We start from the raw sequence: 19,302 nt of genomic DNA, 5'->3' as shown, positions 1-19,302 counted from the left end.
TGCATCTGACGAAGTGGGTATTCACCCACGAAAGCTTATGCTCCAATACATCTGTTAGTCTATAAGGTGCCACAGGACTCTTTGTTGCTTTTTACAGATCCAGACTAACACGGCTACCCCTCTGATACTTAACATTTCCTGGATATAGGTGATATAATCTTAAAGCCAGTTTTGTGTCAACACGTAGTTTAGCTTATCTGGGGCAAAGGGGAGGGTAGATTGCTTACAGTAAAAAGATACATGGAAAAAAAATTTGTATCGCACTGTCTATCTGCTATTGAAAATAGATGTAATCAAACCTATTTGAAAAATACTCCTGGGGCCAGGATCCAACTCACTGTTTTCAATGGGAGTCTTCCTACAGACTTCAGTGGAAATTGGATCAAGGCTATGAACATAAGTAATGAGTGAGAATTCTGGCACTTGAAAACATCAAATTGTACAATATCCTGACATCATTTTTGGGCACAACTCCCACTGACTTTGATGGAGTAGTCTATGTACTTACCTATGGTGGAATAAGGATACTGGGAATTCTCTACAGCGTGATTAATTAAATTTGCTTTTCATATGTTAGAGTGAAGTAATGTAAACCATTAGTTCATTATTCCTAAAAATCTTTCAAAACATTAGCAGATAAATACCATTTTCCCTAACCTATTATATTCTACTACTTAAATCTAAACCATAATCCTCACAATCAGAGAATCAGAAACTAATATAAATCATTAAGACCAGAAGAATACAAACAAATAAGTCATACTAACCTCTTGTAATTTCATAGAGGCTAAATAGTCTGCACCAGGTGGAAAGGTTTCTCTTAATAGAAAATCCTGGTTCTTCAAATCTTCAACATAAATCTCATAATTTTCTCTTACTTCTTCAGAAGTCTTAGTTGCAATGAACTGTTTTTTACTCTGTGAATGACAACATCAAAATACATAAGAAAAAGAAGACTTACAGAAGTGTGCCAGTTTTGTGGCATGTCACACTACCAGCTGAGAGACTCGTGCACAAGGTTAATCTAGAGCTCTAGCATAACAGGTTTTCAGAGTGTGATGGGGTGTATAAACTCTACATTGGGACAGAAGGGGTTGAGGAGCAGTTCCGGGCCCAGATGACTTCACCCCTCCACACATACTGAGCTTGCTCCAGTTGGAAGGGAATCTTAAAAGGGAAACAGACAATTTGGAAGGGAGGAATAACCTTTTTGGACATAGAAAAAGCCTATGATGTGTTATGGAGAATACGACTACTTCATAAAGTAGGCTCCCTGGGTATTATCGGAAGAATGTATATATGGGTCAGGGACTTCAGCAAATTAACAAGTCTGAATAGGGAAAGCTTTTTCCAACACATACACAACTGCAAATGGAACTCCACAGTGGAGTGTAATTAGACCAACCCTCTTTAACATCATGATAAATAACCTCCCCTAGGAGATGAGTACAGGAATAGGGATCACATTATTTGTTGATGTCTTGTGTCATACAGACCAAAAGCAGAAACCTTTATTCTTTTGGCAGCGCTTTCAATTATGCATTTAAGGGAAGTGCAGAATAGGGAAACAGGTGGGCCTTCAAATTCTCCATAGACTAAACTAAGGGAATGATGTTCACAACAAGGAAAACCCAAACAGATGTAAAGTTATAGCTACATGACTGCCTCTCATGGACCATACTGAAAATATTAAAGTACAAAGGTAGAGTTAAGTTACTTAAAAGTATCTCTGGAACATACTGGGGAGTGGATATGAAAAAGGTGGTAAGGCTATACAGAACAGGAATTAGACCACTTATTGAGTATGGATGCCAAGACTTTAGGTCAGCAGTGAACACAAATCTGAGAAAACTAGACTATATCCAAGTACAGCCATTGCATATTGCATGTGGTGCCTTCATTCTTATGCCTCTATGTGCACTACAGAAACAGTCAATGAAGTGCCTATCACTCTTGGAATGAAGTTCTTAGACTTAACCTTTTGGGCCAAAGTACTAGGTTAATGATTATTTGGAATTAAGTGGAGGCTAAGTAGGGCAAAAATTCAAAGTTCCCCATGTAAACAGAGTACAGAAGTGGATAAAGGATCTTAATGGGAAAAAAAAAAGGACTAAAAGAGATCAAAATCTACAGCTATTGGAAAAATTATCTGTTATCGGAAAACCATTCCCCTTGAGGTAGGCATGAAATAATATAATGAAATAAATAAAAGGAGAAGAATGATAAATATACAAGATATAAGAAATCAATATATTTGTGATAAGTGGGGACACTATGGCCATATATATACAGATGACTCAAAAGACAAAGGAACAGGAAGAGTGGGAAGAAGCCTTCTGCGTGTCCTCATTCAGACTCAAGAAAGTTCTAATGCTAACTAATTTTGTATCCATTTTTACGGTTTAGCTAATAGGGATTGTGCTAGCATTAAACTGGGCTTTAAATGTGTGATCAGCTGCCATGGTCATCTTCTCTGATTCCTTATCAGGACAGCAGGCAATTTACAATGGAAAGTCTGACATCAGAAATTATATTCTGAATGCAATATTACTGCTAACAACCAAACTGGCGCAATTGGATATAACCATAGTAATAGCATGGATTCTGGTGCAGGTAGGGATAGCAGGTAAAAGATTGGAAGACAAACAGGCAAAAGGGCTATTAATTGTGAACAAATTGACCAAGGAATCTCCTTAAGCAAACTGAAATTTAAACACCTAATGAAAAATGAGTTAAGGAAGGAATGTCAAGAACTGTGAGCAAGCTAAATGAAGGGGAGAAAATTCCAAGTAGTATGCCAAACAGTTGACAACGTTGATATAATTCAAGACCCTGAAAGGAAGAATGAAGTGGTTCTTTTCAGAATTCTAACAGGGCATTGTGGGTTAAGCAGTAATTTATTTCTAATTAACAAGAATAAAGATGAATTATGCGTAACAGGTCCAGGAAATGATAGATCATATTCTTTGGGATTGTAAAGACTGTACCAGTGAAAGGAGGTGTTTATACAGAAAACTCAGAGGCCTTAAAATAATAAAATTTTCCTTGAAACAACTATCAAGGATACAAGGAAAATGGGGCCCAATAAAAAAAGCTCTTCTGCAATTCTTTAAGAATACTGGGAAAGGTGCAAGATTCTAAGCCAAGAACAAGGTATGAAGAAGAATGGGGGACACCTACCTTGGGAGCTCCTAAGTAAGAATGCAGCAGGAGTCCTGGCTGCAAGAGTAGTTCTGCTAGCAGCAGTTACCCCAGGCCCTAAAGGAAGAGCTAGCCGTTCCCTAAGAGTAGGGAACCTTTTGCTCTAGCTTCTGGAGGATCACTTAATGAGGCATTTGACCACACCTTGGACTGGGGAAGCAAGTGGTAGGAAGTGGCTCAGGGAGGCAATCCTGAAACGGGTATATGCTATCACTGCCTCTCATAAGGTTCCTAGGTCAGAGCCTGGTGGAGAGAGAGAGCTTGGCTCCCGTACCAATTGCCCTTTGGGTGGAGGGGCATAAACCCCTTTCTCTCCCCCAACCTTGGAGAGGAGAGTACAGAGATATTGTAAGCCTTGAGTCAAGACTGTGCCACCCACAGGAGTCTGGAGGTGGGTTAAAGACCCTTTATTTTCTGGGGGCATTGGACTGTATCTATTTTGTTGGACTCTGTTACCCTGAAAGGAAGTGAATGCAATTGGTGATCCAGCCGGAAGGCCTAGTTGCTACCTACCAAAAGGTGGACCACTTAGCATTAGAACAATTGCTGGAGAGGGACGCTGGAAACGGACCAGAGCTGGCACCCAGTGGTATAACCACTAGACAGCACCACCTGTACATGTAACCCCCATCACACAAGGTACGTTTTCACTGCAATATAAAACCTGTTGCACCTAGTCTCAGAGCCCAGGTCAACTGACTTGGGTTAGTGGGACTCAGGCTGTGGGGTTAAAAATAGCAGTGTAGATGTTTAAGCTCAGCCTGAAGCCCAGGCTCTGAGATCCCCCTCCCTTGAGGGATCTCACAGTCCGGGCTCCAGCCCAAGCCCGAACGTCTAATCTTCAATTTTTAGCCCCACAGTCCGAGCCCAAGTCAGCTGACCCGGGCCAGCAGCAGCTGTGCCCCAGGTCTTTTATTGCAGTATAGACATACCCAAAGAGGCAATGCTTTTAGGATTGCTGGAGAAGAACCAGAGGGTCAGGAAGGGCAAGCATGCTGCATTACTCACAAAGTCTGTAATGGCTGGGTAAATTCTTAAAAATAAATGACAGGAAAAGTCATTTTACCAACTTTGAAGTGACAGGACTGGCAAATAATTGGCTCCAAGTAGGGCCCTTGATGTGACACAATGGGCCAAATTCACCCTGGTTTACGTTCAGATAACTGAACTCATTTGTGTTACACTGACATTGGCTTCAGTAGTTGCAGGAAAGATTAATTAGCCTCACTGTGTCTGGGAGCCTACTTTCAGTCAGTTATGTCAGTCAAAAGCTAGTAGAATGACCTTTTCTTTTATTTATATTTAGTAATCTTATTGCAAACAGGAATGACAAGCATTTGGCACGATGGGATGGATTTATTAAATATACTGAAATAAACTAACAAATAAACTTGTAATAAATGACAAAAAACAGCTCATACCTTGAATCCATCTGACATGCTGAAGTGTGCAGATATTCGAAAGGGAAACTCACACGATTCCTGGGAACACTGCAATTCAATAACTACAACTTGTTTGCCTTTCTCAGTACTAATCTGAAAAACAACAACCCTTTTATTTCAAAACATGTCCCATTCATATTGTCATTAATGTTTTCTTCAACTGTTTGTTGTCATAACATATACTTCCCCACGTCCCCCACATTGTATAGGGAACCATCATGATTTACTGCTATGAAAGCATTAGTGGAATGTACAGCAATTATTTATTATTTTCATTACCACAGCACCCAGAAGCTCCAGTCAGTATCAGAGATTCACTGTGCTGGACAATGTACAATTTCTTCTATATTTTGAGATCTGAAAGTCTTCTCCATTTTGAAATGAAAACTTACTTCATTTAAATTACATTTAATTTATTTATATAAAATCTTTGTTAACTGTATAAACTGCCAGAAGAATATACATATTACTGTACTTTGTTACCTTGGGGATGTTATAGTGATAAAAATTAGAATTTTGTTTCAAGTAAAGTTAGGCTGCACTGAAAGATGTACTACTTTAAATTTGTTTGTCAATAGTGTTCTTTGTTTTTGTGACCCTGATGGCATAATAATTTGTAAGATTAAAACAAAAAATTAAAGTAATGCATACAGAACTGCAAACCATTTATTGATCCTACTGCATTCTACTAACATAAGAGATGTCACTAAAGATGCTTACTTTTTCAAGGGCATCATATTTTGCAACTTCAAAATCTTGTGGAAAATAAGGAATATCTTGATCATTTTCTGTATAAAATCTGAAATCAGAATAATTGAAATTCTCTTAACATTTTAAAATAAATCTTTGAAATTAGTAATTTTACAAGGTTGCAGCATCACACTAAGTGCAGGGCCTACACTTATACAATATAAGCGTATTTTCCCACAGCCCAGAAAAACCAAAAACTTATTCTGAACAAGTAAAAATCAGTGCCACACAGCTGCTGACCTGCACTAAAAGGTCATGGATACTTTGACTGATCAGTGTGTCCAACCTGAAGCTGAACATGGAGATTGGCTTTCAACTTTACTCATCTTGCAAAAAATATTGGACAACCAAATGAACAAATGTGATTTACCTGCCTGGCCCACTAATTTGCTAAATGCCTTCTCTGGTTTTGCCCATCCAGTTGCATTTTAGCAATCCTAAATATCAGTGGGAGATTAATTCCCACCCTGTCCTTAGACTTTAAATATATGTCCTAATATTAAAGTCATGCCCTTCAACAGCAAGTATTTTAAGCAAATAAGTATAATTTGTAACTGATTCATTCCTAGAAAATAATTAACATCTATTCTACCACTGATAGCTTTTAATGACAGTGAAATATGTATTTTATTAATAAGTTTTAAAAATGTGAGTGTCTTAGTTGTTTCTTCTTATGCAACTTGCTCTCTCCTTAATTACAGTAACAATCAGCCCTTTGCTCTCAACTGGCATAGGAGTAACTTCAATGCACATGATATTCAGCTGTGCTGGGGGCTTTATGGTAGCCAGGGCCGGCTCCAGCATTTCTGCCGCCCCAAGCAAAAAAAAAAAAAAAAGCAAGCCGCGATCGGCGGCGGCAGTTCAGCGGCAGGTCCTTCGCTCCTAGAGGGAGTGAGAGACCTGCCGCCCCCGAATTGCCGCAGGTGCCGCCCCTCTCCCTTGGCCGCCCCAAGCACCTGCTTGTTAAGCTGGTGCCTGGAGCCGGCCCTGATGGTAGCTGCAGGTGCTCAGCACTTCTGAAAATCAGATTCATTGAGTGTTCTGCAGCAGAAGGACCAGACAGGAATGTAAACAAAAATCTATCTGTTTTAGCAGAGAAATTCTGTAGCCAGAGAAATTGCTATAGTGAACAAAACTCTAGTTTAAGATAGTGTGGCCTTTTAAAATCATAATCAATTATTTTATATAATATTATCATAATAATTATAATAAATTATAAATATATTTTATGTTATAATATTATATTTTTTAAACACAGAGCTTGAGCCCACAGTCTTTTCTGCCTATTTAATTCCCAATAAGATCAATGGAAGTTTTGCATGTATCAGGAATGCAGGATTGAGTTATGTGTGTCTATTTAACCAATACAAAAGCTAAGAAAGTCCAGGGCCGCCCGGGGGGGGTGGGAGGGGGCAAATGGGGCAATTTGCCCCAGGCCCTGGGCCCCGCAGGGGGCCCCGCCTCCACCTTCCCCCATCCCCCGGCGCCTCAGCACGCCGCGTCAGGAGTGGCCCTGGAGAGCGCTGCGGGCCTGAGCTCCTCCCACTGAATCAGAGCTGCATGGTAAGGGGGCGGGGCTGCGAGCTTCGGTCCCGCTGAACCACGCCGCTGCAGCGCTGTCCAGGGGCCAGGGCAGCTCCTGGACACGGCACGCTGAGGCTCCGAGAGAGGGGAGAGGCGGCGGTAACCCAGGAGCGGCCCTGGACAGCGCTGCTGGGGGGGGGCGGTCAGTTGGATTGTGGGCGTTCTGGGGGTCTGTCAGGACGCGGCGGGGGGGTGGATAGGGGTCAGGGCAGTCAGGGGACAGGGAGGTTGGTGGGGGGGGTCCCGGGGAGGTGGTTGGGGGGGGCGGTGAGGGGACAAGGAGCAGGATGGGTCGGGGATTCTGAGGGGGGAAGTCGGGGGGCAGGAAGTGGGTGGGGGTCGGATAGGGGGCAGGGCCAGGCTGTTTGGGGAGGCACAGCCTTCCCTACCCTAAAGCTCATTCAGCAGTTTGAGGCTTGCAGACATCTATTTAACACAATGAGCCAAGCTGTTATCTTTTCCCTTAGGGCTACCATCCCTTTCACTTCTCAAATGCCAAATTATAGTCTACATTTAATTTCAGTGCCATAGGGAGATTCATGTCAGGGGAGGGTAGCTTCATTTAAAATTAGCCACTTTAGATTCACAGTGATAGAGCCAAGAGAGCCATGGGGGAGGGATCACATGAGAAGAGCAATATCATACACCACCTACCTCCTTCCCAACCGTACCAAGGGAGACCCCACCCCCGCATTCCCCGAGACTCCAGAGGGGTTAATTCAGTGGTTCTCAAAGTTTTGTACTGGTGACCCCTTTCACATAGCAAACCTCTGAGTGTGACCCCCCCTTATAAATTAAAAACACTTTTTTATATATTTAACACTATTATAAATGCTGGAGGCAAAGTGGGGTTTGAGGTGGAGGCTGACAGCTCGCGACCCCCAGTAATAACCTCGTGACCCCCTGAGGGGTCCTGACCCCCAGTTTGAGAACCCCTGGGTTAATTTAATTTTAGCACTAAATTTAGTGACTTGAAAAGAAGTTTTCTCAAAACTGGGTTTGTGCTGAGATGCGGAAGGTTTTTAAATGTTTATTTTTCCCAGGACCGCCTGGGAGGAGAGGGGGCAAGTGGGGCAATTTGCCCCAAGCCCCGCAGGGGCCCCCACGAGAATATAGTATTGCAACTTTTTTTTATGGAAGGGGCCCCCAAAATTGCTTTGCCCCAGGTCCCCTGAATCCTCTGGGCGGCCCTGAGAAAGTCGAAGTTAAAGGTGATCTGAAAATGGGGAAAAACTTTTTTTTTTTTTGCTTTCTTAAGATGCATAAAAAAAAAGGCCTAGAGGTTCTCTTTCATAAAAAGTGCTTTGGGTTTTTTTTAATTGGAAATCTCCAGTTTGAATTGCCTGTTTTTGATGGAGGACTCTCTGGACTGCTTGAGAACTAGCAGATTAGGATGTCACAGGAGATTAAAATCTGACAAAATGGAAGGGGAATGGGAGAAAAAGCTCTGTTTATGAAAGATTCAATATCCTTGCCTCTTTAATTGAAAGCTCATACAGTTCTCTAGGCCTCTAGCAACATTAAGGAAGACAACCTTTACCACTCCTGATATTACAAAGCTTAAAAAATTTTTTTTTAAGAAAAAGCACAATGATTTTTATTCCATTCGCCTTTGCAGGTCACCTTTCAGATGACTGCTTTGCAGTCAGCTCATTCTGTTGTGTGATGATACTACAAAATTAAATGGAAAGCAAGATCCTCATCCTCACGTTAAGCGAATCCAATTTCCCCATAAGAATTAATGTAAATAGGGGGATTAGGTTCCAGGGAAATTTTTTTTTGCCAGACAAAAGGCATTATATACATTTTAAACAAGTAATTTAATACAGGTACTGTACTATAGTTGGGAGGTGCCCCTGCCTTACCCTACACAGGCACAGCCCACTGGCACTGGAGATGAGGCAGGCAAGGAGGCCGAAGGTGCTGTAGGCTAGGAGAAGCACGTTGCGCAGCAGCAGCAGCAGCTTCCCCTACTCTGCAAGCATCAGGGGTGGGGGGCTCAACCCTCAGCCCACCCACTCCCCTCCTTCCCCAAGCCCCCATCTTTGATCTGCCTCTTCTTCCCCTCCACTTTCTCCCCCTTTACTTCCCATGGTCCTCCTCCCTCCCTCCCCTCCCTTCTAAATGCAGCAAGCCAGCTGATTGCCCTGGGCAGGAGGCAGGGGAGGGAGGGGGAGCCTGTGCTCTGAGTACTCGCTCCTCCCCCCTCCCTCCTGCCCGGGGCAATCAGCTGGCTTGCGTTTAGGAGGCAGGAGGGAGGAGCGAGGACTTGGCGCAGGCTCCCCCTCCCTCCCTCCCTGCCTCCTGCCCGGGGCAATCAGCTGGCTTGCAGTGTTCGGGAGACAGGGGAGGGAGGGGGAGCCAGCGCGCTGAGTACTTGCTCCTCCCCCCTCCATCCTGCCCCCCAAAACGCCGCAAGCCAGCTGATTGCTGCGGGCAGGAGGCGGGGGAGGAGGGGCAAGGCGCTGATCCGCGGGGTCTGCCGGCGGGCGGGAGACGCTGTGGGGAGGGAGGGGAGTGTAGGGAGGCTGCCTGCTGTGGAGAAAGCAGGCAGCCAAACAACATAAGAGTGGAGCATTGCACAACTTTAAATGAGCATGTTCCCTAATTGATCAGCAACGTAACAACGAAACAACGTTAACTGGGACGACTTAAAGTGAGGAGTTACTGTATGTTCTTGGAGAAGGTACTTGCGGATAGCCCTGCACTGGTATGCGAGACAAAAGAGAAGACTCAAGGCAACTTCCCCTCTCTTCTGTGACACTACAGAAGAACCAGAAGCAATCAGAATAGCAATAGTGGCAGAACTGCTTTGCTTTCTGAAAGTGGACAGGGAGGGAGAAGGTTGTGCTGTGCTGGCCACCTAAGCACAAGAGGAATCCCACATTGTACCTTGTAAGAGGTTGGTAGAGCTCCAGTGTGCATGCCCAAGGGAATTCTAATGGAAACATCCAGAATTCCTCCAGGAAATCCTGTTGCTGTGGGCCCCCACAACAACTTCCCTTCAAATGCAGCTAGTGACTCAGGGTAACAATATAGACCCTCAGCATCAGTTTATACTTCTGTAAAATGAGGATAATATTTATTCACCTACCTCACAATGGAAATGTTTGTAAAGTCAGTGGGGGGTTTTGCTACTAACTTCACTGGGAGCAGGCTCAGATCAAATCAGCGATTATTATTAATTATTGTTATTATTTTTAATGTATCTTTTCTAAAACTCCCAAGATCCTAGGCTGCATTACAGAATAATAGCCTCTAAAATTTCTGTCATTACTTAACCCTGAGGCAAGTTAGAGCTTTTACGAGTGGAAAGAAAAAGCACTCAAAAACATTAGGGTTTTAGAAATAGTTAAGTCTTTGGGGCTGCTGGCAGGGTTTTCAAAAGTAAATGTAAATTTCACACACTTATATATCTCAAAAACATGAAACATGAAAAAACAATTATATCTGAAGTTGCAATGTGCTAATACTTTGTGCATACACTGAGCTGGAACAAAAGTCAAATCAAATCTCAGAACTAGGATTCAAAAGCAAAAATGGTTTCTTAATTAAAACAAGATATGAGAGCTCTATATATGGTCATGTATATACAATACAGAAAATAGAGAAAGGTTCAGGATTTTTTTAAAAGATACTGTTGTCAAGATAGCATCCAACGTGTAGAAGTCACCAAAGTAACTCTGTGGGGGCTACAGGAGCTGGGGCACGGTTTTGTTCTTTTTCTTTTTAAAATATTGTAAGGAACATATGCAACAGGTATCCCTTGAATGATTCATTACTACTTCTAGCTCTCAAAAATTAGAAGAGCAACCTGTTTATCGTCAAATAGGACCCACCTAAGAAGACAATAAACAAATATTTCACATCATGTGAGACACTTTGTCTAAGGACTACAGATCAGCCAAAGTCGAGCATTCTTCTCCCCAACTATAGAAACTAAAATGGCTAAAATGAGAGTATTGTTAATCACATAGGCAAGTATCTCAAATTTGTAAATTTCTTTTTCCACAACCTAGCTAATAAAAACCAAGGTCACATCCATCTCTCCCATGCAGAGTGTTTTCACCCCAAACTGACTACAAACTATACACTGTGTTTTTTGTAAATCAAATATACTATGAATAATTTGTCCTTCACCTCAAATTAGCATCTGCATAGCTGTTTGCCTTGTGAGTCAGATATATATCCTTCCATATGTGAAAAATGCCTCTTGTTCTATTATAAATCCTAAATAATGTGAAATACTTATGTATAATCAAATAAAGTATGGAGTATGTCCTCCAAAAACTTAGAAGATTGTAAAGATTTTGTTCGTTTTCATTGTAAATAATTGTTACACTCTAGAATAGGAATCATCTGGCCTATGGAAGGAGAAATGTTAAAAGACATAAACCAGGGTATAATTTTGTGATATTAAGAGAAATTGCTTCGATTGGGGGAATCCCTATTGATAGTAGGGCCAAAATCCTTGAAATCAAAGGTGGATTAAAATTTATTGGGACCCTGGGCACAAAGAACATTGCCCCCCTACACCGCCCATGAGACCACGTCCCCTGCTCCCTCCCTTCCCCCCATGGCCCTGCCTCCTGTCCTGGCTGGAAGTCAGGCCCTAGTAAGAGCTGCCCAACGAGCCTGGGATGCTGTGGGGAGCCCTGGACCCTCCACCTGTCCTGGACACCATGTCCTCGGGGGCAGGGACACGGGCCGGGGGCTGCTGTCGGGCACCCAGGCTCCTCGCTCAGGGCAGGTGGAGGGTCTGGGGTTCCCCACAGCTGCCTGGGCAGCTCTTACTACAGTCTAGGGCAGTGGTTCTCAAACTTTTGTACTTTCACATAGCAAGCCTCTGAGGTGCAACCCCCGCCCTTATAAATTAAAAACACTTTAAAATATATTTTAACACATTATAAATCCTGGAGGCAAAGCAGGGTTTGGGGTGGAGGCTGACAGCTTGCGACTCCCACCCTATGTAATAACCTTGTGACCCCTTCAGGGGTCCCAACCCCTAGTTTGAGAACCCCTGGTTTAGGGTGACCATACGTCCTGTTTTGGCCAGCACAGTCCCTTTTTAAGCCCTGCCCCGGACATCCCCACTTTTCTGGCAAAAATGGGCATTTGTCCATTATCAGTTGGCAAGAGCAAATGGGACAAATGCCAAGTTTTGCCAAAAAGGGACTTGGGGCGGGGCAGCTCCGCGCGGGGGGGGGGGGGGGGAAGGGGGGAGGAGAGGGGCTTTGGGAGTGCTGCTCCACACAGCAGGAATATGCTCAGTGCTCACCCTACCACAGCTCCTGCGTGCCTCCATCTGGCCTGGCCAAAGGGCGGGGCCCCCGGGGGAGGGAGAGGAGGAGCAGGGCCAGAGTTCCGGCCTGCTTGAAACTAATCAAATTTTAAAAGCCTCCGATATAAAAAGGATTAAGGAAATTTGTTATATACCATCGCCATCTACTGGGTACAAGTGGAAGCAGAGCTGAAATCTCAGCACCCACTTGGCACATGCCCAACAAGAATCAGAGAGTGGCCTCCTCGCTCCTCCAAGGAGACTTGAAGCTAGAGTACATAAAACTGAGATCACCATGTGCTAGAGAGAGTAGACTGAACCTAACACAAGAAGCTGCAGAATCCTAAGTGCAACTGATGCCTGGACCAGACATATGGAAAGAACTATTCCCTCTCCCGGCTCCCAGGTTAGGAGGATAAGAAGTGGTGAGATTTCTTTTCAAAGATTAGAAAGGGAAAAAACAATTTTTAAAATAAATAACTGTAGATTATCTTGCTGAGTCTACACTCCCTAATGATACCTCAGGTAACCATATTTTAGATTTTAACTCCTTTGTAAGTCCAGTCAAATTGGTGTAAGAGAGATTGAAAGGAGTTGTTTTAAGCAACTGCTTTTAATATTGTAAGCTTGTCCCTTTTGCACCAATCTCGCCAAAGAGAAGTAAGAAGTAATGCCTTACAGACAAGTGCACCTTTGGACTTGTGATAAATGTGTTAGGTACTAACCGATTGAGAATTGTTGATCCATAAGTAAATGTAATGAGAAATCTTGGTAATTTGCATTGTTCTCTGATATAACTACTGAGCTTCAACTCTGGTCTGTGATAATTGCTTGTAAGACCGTATTATATTGTAGTACACACACTTGGCTGTGTCTACATTTGTGTGGGGAACTGTTGATTATTTATGTTAATGTGGTTCTGGTGAATTAATAAATTGTTGCTTGGTTAAGAATAAGCAAGTGAGCAGTACTTCTCAAATCAGGACAAGCTGAAAGTTGCCCTGAAAAGAACCTAGTGTTAAACTAATAAGCTAACGTTCCCTGGACTCAATGAAAAGGGTTTATCCTATTGGATTCTATTACAAATTGGGGTAAACATAGTTTGTTAGATTTCAACTTTAAAAATCGAACAGGCATGCTGGCAAATTCATAAACTGACCCCTTTTCACACTTAATATCAAAATACATTTTTTCTTTTATGCTGGGCAGAGGGATTACCTGATGCTCTCCATATTGGGCCCAACGGAGCTCTCACTGACTTCCAAGGGAGTGGGATCAGGGCCACAGTTTTCATTCTTCTCAGTGGCATCCTGTTTCTCCTTAATGTTATGCTCAGAAGATGAGTGTTTTTTCTCACCTGTTATCAAAATACATTACTTGGCATAATTCCTTCTACCTGGCTTACTTATGTTTAACATATTAATAGTTCAAAAATCAATAATGCTACTTAGCATTTGCAAAGTGCTTTATATGTTCAAAGAACTGTATGGATGCTAAATAATTAATCATCAAAATACTCCTATCAGGTAGCTAAGGTAAACAGTAGCAGGTTATAAATAGAGAAACCGAGGCAATTAGGTAAAATTATTTGGCCAACGTCTAACAGTGAGTCACTGGTAGAGCAGAGATTAGAACTCAGGGGCTCCTGACTCCTAACCCTACGTTTATTTGTCATGACCACACTGATCCATAATATTAATTTATCCATGAGATACTAAATTCTGCATTACAAGGAGTTCAGAAAAGTATAACAACATCTTTACTACAAACTTACGGAGGGGGTGAACAACACACAAAACTCACAGATGACACTTCATTAGGAGACACTGCTATCACCAAAAACCAAAAAGAAATAAAAGTTTCTTAGAAGTGTTAAAAAGGGGGGAGGGATAGCTCAGTGGTTTGAGCGTTGGCCTGCTAAACCCAGGGTTGTGAGTTCAATCCTTGAGGGGGCCATTTGGGGATTTAGTTGGGGATTGATCCTGCTTTGAGCAGGGGGTTGGACTAGATGATCTCCTGAGGTCCCTTCCAACCCTAATAATCTATTAATCTATCTATCTATTAAATAATGAACGGGTCTCAGTCTGAAAAAAAAAATTAAGACAATGTATGAGGGGACTAATAACCTAAAACAGATTATTTGGTCTATTTTCAAATTCTTGGGTAGTCTCTCATAGTGTCACTACAGACCTTTTTTGCTTGTATTTTTCTTTTTGAGTAAAATTTAAATCTGTGTATCTTAATTATAGTATGTTCAAATCCTTCTTCCACACTCATTACTATTAATTTCATACTTCTACTATTACATCCTGTTCTCTAGATTTCATAATTTCTCAAAGTTTGTTGTCTCAGAAACTAACACCCTTCTTTGTAACATTCTGTTAACCCAATATATACTGTTGAATCAAACTAAAGTTTCTAGCTAACTACAAGTGATATTTTTTCAGTGTATTCAAAAAGACTGTCATGATTGGATTTATTATTTTACCCATATGCCTGATCCAGGGCCTGATCCAAAGCCCGTTAAAATCAATGGGAAAGACTCCAATATGGTGTGGTCCATTATGTCCAGCTTCTTTTCTGCAGCTTCTATTTATATTACTTTTTTGCAAACAACCATTGTTGCTAATCCATTTGAAATTAGTTCTAAATTAAATCTTCCTTTCCAAAGGTACCAGCCCATAAAAAACTTCACTAAATACACTTACCGTAATGGCTTGGCTTTTGATCAGAACTACCTTCCAATGATTTACTAGACTCATAGTCATCAATCTGTAAAAGTTTTCCTTCTTCAGCTGATTTCCACACAAAATCAGCACTTACAATGGGGAGTCGATACTTCTCAATAGTTTTCAGATGATAAGAGCTGAGTACAGCAACATTATCCACAATGACATGTGTACACTAAAAATGAGGTTAAAAATCACAGCCATTATGCAGATGCAAAAATAGGTAACTACTGCAGTTTAGTTTGTTTACTCAATACTAATTTCCTATTAGTAAACAACATAGTGAATGCCAGTGAAAATGAGGTAGATTCTGAGGCTAAAATAGAGAAAGAACAAGTTAAAAATTACTTAGACAATTTAGATATATTCAAGTCACCAGAGCCTGATGAAATACATCATAGAATACTCAAGGAGCTGACTGAGGAGATATCTGAGCCATTAGCGATTATCTTTGAAAACTCATGGCAGATTGAAGAGGGCAAATATAGTATCAATCTATAAAAAGGGGAATAAGGACAACCTGGAGAATTACAGACCAGTCAGCTTAACTTCAGTACCCAGAGAGATAATGGAATGAATAATCAAGCAATCAATTCACAAACATCTAGAAGATAGTAAGGTGATAAGTAACAGTCAATGAGGATTTGTCAAGAACAAATTGTGTCAAACCAACATAATAGCTTTGACAGGGTAGCAAGCCTTGTGGATGGGGGGAAGCAGTAGATGTGGCATATCTTCACTTTAGTAAGGCTTTTGATACAGTCTCACATGACCTTCTCATAAACAAACTATGGAATATAGCTTAGATCAGTGGTGGGCAACCTGTGGCCCACGCCGCTTCCCGCAGCTTCCATTGGCCGCGAATGGTGAACCACGGTCACTGGGAGCTGCGGGTGGCCGTGCCTGCGGACGGTCAACTTAAACAAATGGTCTCGCAACCCACCAGTGTATTACCCTGACAAGCTGCGTGCAGCCCGCGGGCCGCAGATTGCCCACCACTGGCCTAGATGGAGCTACTATATGGTGAGTGCATAAGTGGTTGGAAAACCGTTCCCAGAAAGTAGTTATCAGTGGTTCACAGTTCCAAGCAGGAAGGGCATATCAAGTGGGGTCCTGCAAGAATCAGTCCTGAGTCTAGTTCTGTTCAATATCTTCATAAATGATTTAGACAATGGCGTAGAGAATATGATTATAAAGTTTGCAGATGATACCAAGCTGGAAGAGGTTGCAAGTGCTTTGGAGGATAGGATTAAAATTGAAAATGATCTGGACAAATTTGAGAAATGGTCTGAAGTAAACAGAATGAAATTCAATAAGGACAAATGCAAAGTACTCCACTTAGGAACAATCAATTGAAAACATATAAAATGGGAAATGAGTGTCTAAAAAGGAGTACTGTGAAAAGGGATCTGGGGATTATAGTGGATCACAAGCGAAATATGAGTCAAGAGTGTAACACTGTTGCAAAAAAAGCAAACATCATTCTGGGGGTATATTAGCAGGAGTGTTGTAAGCAAGATATGAGAAGTAATTCTTACACTCTAGTCTGTGCTAATAATGCCTCTTCTGGAGTATTGCGTCCAGTTCTGGGTGCCACATTACAGGAAAGATGTGGACAAACTGAAGAAAGTCCAGAGGAGAACAACAAACATAATAAAGGTCTAGAAAACATGACCCATGAGAAAAGATTGAAAAAATTGGGTTTGTTTAGTCTGGAGAAGAAAAGACTGGGAAGGGGGGGGGAGGGAGAAGGAAGAGACATGATAACAGTTTTCAAGTACATAAAATGTTACAATGAGGAGGGCGAAAAATTGTTCTCATTAACCTCTGAGGATAGGACAAGAAGCAATGGACTTAAATTGCAACAAGGGAGGTTTAAGTTGGACATTAGGAAAAACTTTCTGTCAGGGTAGTTAAGGACCGGAACAAATTGCCTAGGGAGGTTGTGAAATTTCCGTTATTGGAGATTTTTAAGAACAGGTTAGACAAACACCTGTCAGGAATGGTCTAGTTATTACAGGGTCCTGCCTTGTGTGCAGGGGACTGGACTAAATGAGGTCCCTTCCAGTCCTATGCTTTTATGGTGTTCCAAGAAGACGGGCTCCACCTAAAGAAGAGAGGGAAGAGCATCTTCGCAAGCAGACTGGCTAACCTAGTGAGGAGGGCTTTAAACTAGGTTCACCGGGGGAAGGAGACCAAAGCCCTGAGGTAAGTGGGGAAGTGAGATACAGGGAGGAAGCACGAGCAAGAGAGCGCAAGAGGGGAGGACTCCTGCCTCATACTGAGAAAGCAGGATAATCAGCGAGTTATCTTAAGTGCCTATACACAAATGCAAGAAGCCTGGGAAATAAGCAGGGAGAACTGGAAGTCCTGGCACAGTCAAGGAATTATGATGTGATTGGGATAACTCACATGACTGGAGTACTGTCATGGATGGATATAAACTGTTCAGGAAGGACAGGCAGGGCAGAAAAGGTGGGGGAGTTGCACTGTATGTAAGAGAACAGTATGAAACTGCAGAAAAACCTGAGAGTCTCTGGATTAAGTTTAGAAGTATGAGCAACAAGGGTGATGTCGTGGTTGGAGGCTGCTATAGACCACCAGACCAGGGGGATGAGGTGGACAAGGCGTTCTTCCGGCAACTAACAGAAGTTATTAGATCACAGGCCCTGGTTCTCATGGGAGACTTCAATCACTCTGATATCTGCTGGGAGAGCAATATAGCGGTGCACAGAAAATCCGGGAAGTTTTTGGAAAGTGTAGGGGACAATTTCCTGATGCAAGTGCTGGAGGAACCAACTAGGGGCAGAGCTCTTCTTGACCTGCTGCTCACAAACAGGGAAGAATTAGTAGGGGAAGCAAAAGTGGATGGGAACCTGGGAGGCAGTGACCATGAGATGGTCGAGTTCAGGATCCTGACACAAGGAAGAAAGGAGAGCAGCAGAATAAGGACCCTGGACTTCAGAAAAGCAGACTTTGACTCCCTCAGGGAACTGATGGGCAGGATCCCCCAGGAGAATAACATGAGAGGAAAAGAGTCCAGGAGAGCTGGCTGTATTTTAAAGAATCCTCATTGAGGTTGCAGGAACAAACCATCCCAATGTGTAGAAAGAATAGTAAATATGGCGGACGACCAGCTTGGCTTAACAGTGAAATCCTTGCTGATCTTAAACACAAAAAAGAAGCTTCCAAGAAGTGGAAGATTGGACAAATGACCAGGGAGGAGTATAAAAATATTGCTTAGGCATGCAGGAGTGAAATCAGGAAGGCCAAATCACACTTGGAGTTGCAGCTAGCAAGAGACGTTAAGAGTAACAAGAAGGGTTTCTTCAGGTATGTTAGCAACAAGAAGAAAGTCAAAGAAAGTGTGGGCCCCTTACTGAATGAGGGAGGCAACCTAGTGACAGAGGATGTGGAAAAAGCTAATGTACTCAATGCTTTTTTTGCCTCTGTCTTCACGAACAAGGTCAGCTCCCAGACTGCTGCACTGGGCACCACAGCATGGGGAGAAGGTGACCAGCCCTCTCTGGAGAAAGAAGTGGTTCAGGACTATTTAGAAAAGCTGGACAAGCATAAGTCCATGGGGCTGGATGCGCTGCATCCGAGGATGCTAAAGTAATTGGCGGATGTGATTGCAGAGCCGTTGGCCATTATTTTTGAAAACTCATGGTGATCAGGGGAGGTCCCGGATGACTGGAAAAAGGCTAATGTAATGCCCATCTTTAAAAAAGGGAAGAGGGAGGATCCAGGGAACTACAGGCCAGTCAGCCTCACCTCAGTCCCTGGAAAAATCATGGAGCAGGTCCTCAAGAAATCAATTCTGAAGCACTTAGAGGAGAGGAAAGTGATCAGGAACAGTCAGCATGGATTCACCAAGGGCAAGTCATGCCTGACTAACCTAATTGCCTTCTATGACGAGATAAGTGGCTCTGTGGATGAGGGGAAAGCAGTGGACGTGTTATTCCTTGACTTTAGCAAAGCTTTTGATACGGTTTCCCACAGTATTCTTGCCAGCAAGTTAAAGAAGTATGGGCTGGATGAACGGACTATAAGGTGGATAGAAAGCTGGCTAGATCGTCGGGCTCAACAGGTAGTGATCAATGGCTCCATTGGCAGCCGGTATCAAGCGGAGTGCCCCAAGGGTCCTGGGGCCAGTTTTGTTCAATATCTTCATTAATGATCTAGAGGATGGTGTGGACTGCACCCTCAGCAAGTTTGCAGATGACACTAAACTGGGAGGAGTGGTAGATACGCTGGAGGGTAGAGATAGGATACAGAGAGACCTAGACAAATTAGAGGATTGGGCCAAAAGAAA

At 42.7% G+C, this 19,302-nt stretch overlaps 1 protein-coding gene across 1 annotated transcript in view; it reads right to left on the bottom strand.

The window, feature by feature from the left end:
- Window positions 1-19,302, bottom strand: part of PARP4 (poly(ADP-ribose) polymerase family member 4) — a 113,173-nt gene that overhangs the window by 76,798 nt on the left and 17,073 nt on the right. The window contains exons 2-6 of the mRNA XM_029911952.1: window positions 14,967-15,162; window positions 13,477-13,615; window positions 5,364-5,442; window positions 4,623-4,736; window positions 768-917 (exon numbers count right to left, since the gene is read on the bottom strand). Coding sequence (XP_029767812.1) covers window positions 768-917; window positions 4,623-4,736; window positions 5,364-5,442; window positions 13,477-13,615; window positions 14,967-15,162 — 678 coding nt within the window. The remainder of the gene's footprint in view (window positions 1-767; window positions 918-4,622; window positions 4,737-5,363; window positions 5,443-13,476; window positions 13,616-14,966; window positions 15,163-19,302) is intronic.

Source organism: Terrapene carolina, unplaced genomic scaffold, assembly GCF_002925995.2.
Source record: "Terrapene carolina triunguis isolate 2854851 unplaced genomic scaffold, T_m_triunguis-2.0 Scaffold138, whole genome shotgun sequence".
Classification (NCBI taxonomy): domain Eukaryota; kingdom Metazoa; phylum Chordata; order Testudines; family Emydidae; genus Terrapene; species Terrapene triunguis.
This window is presented reverse-complemented; position numbering and strand designations above follow the sequence as displayed.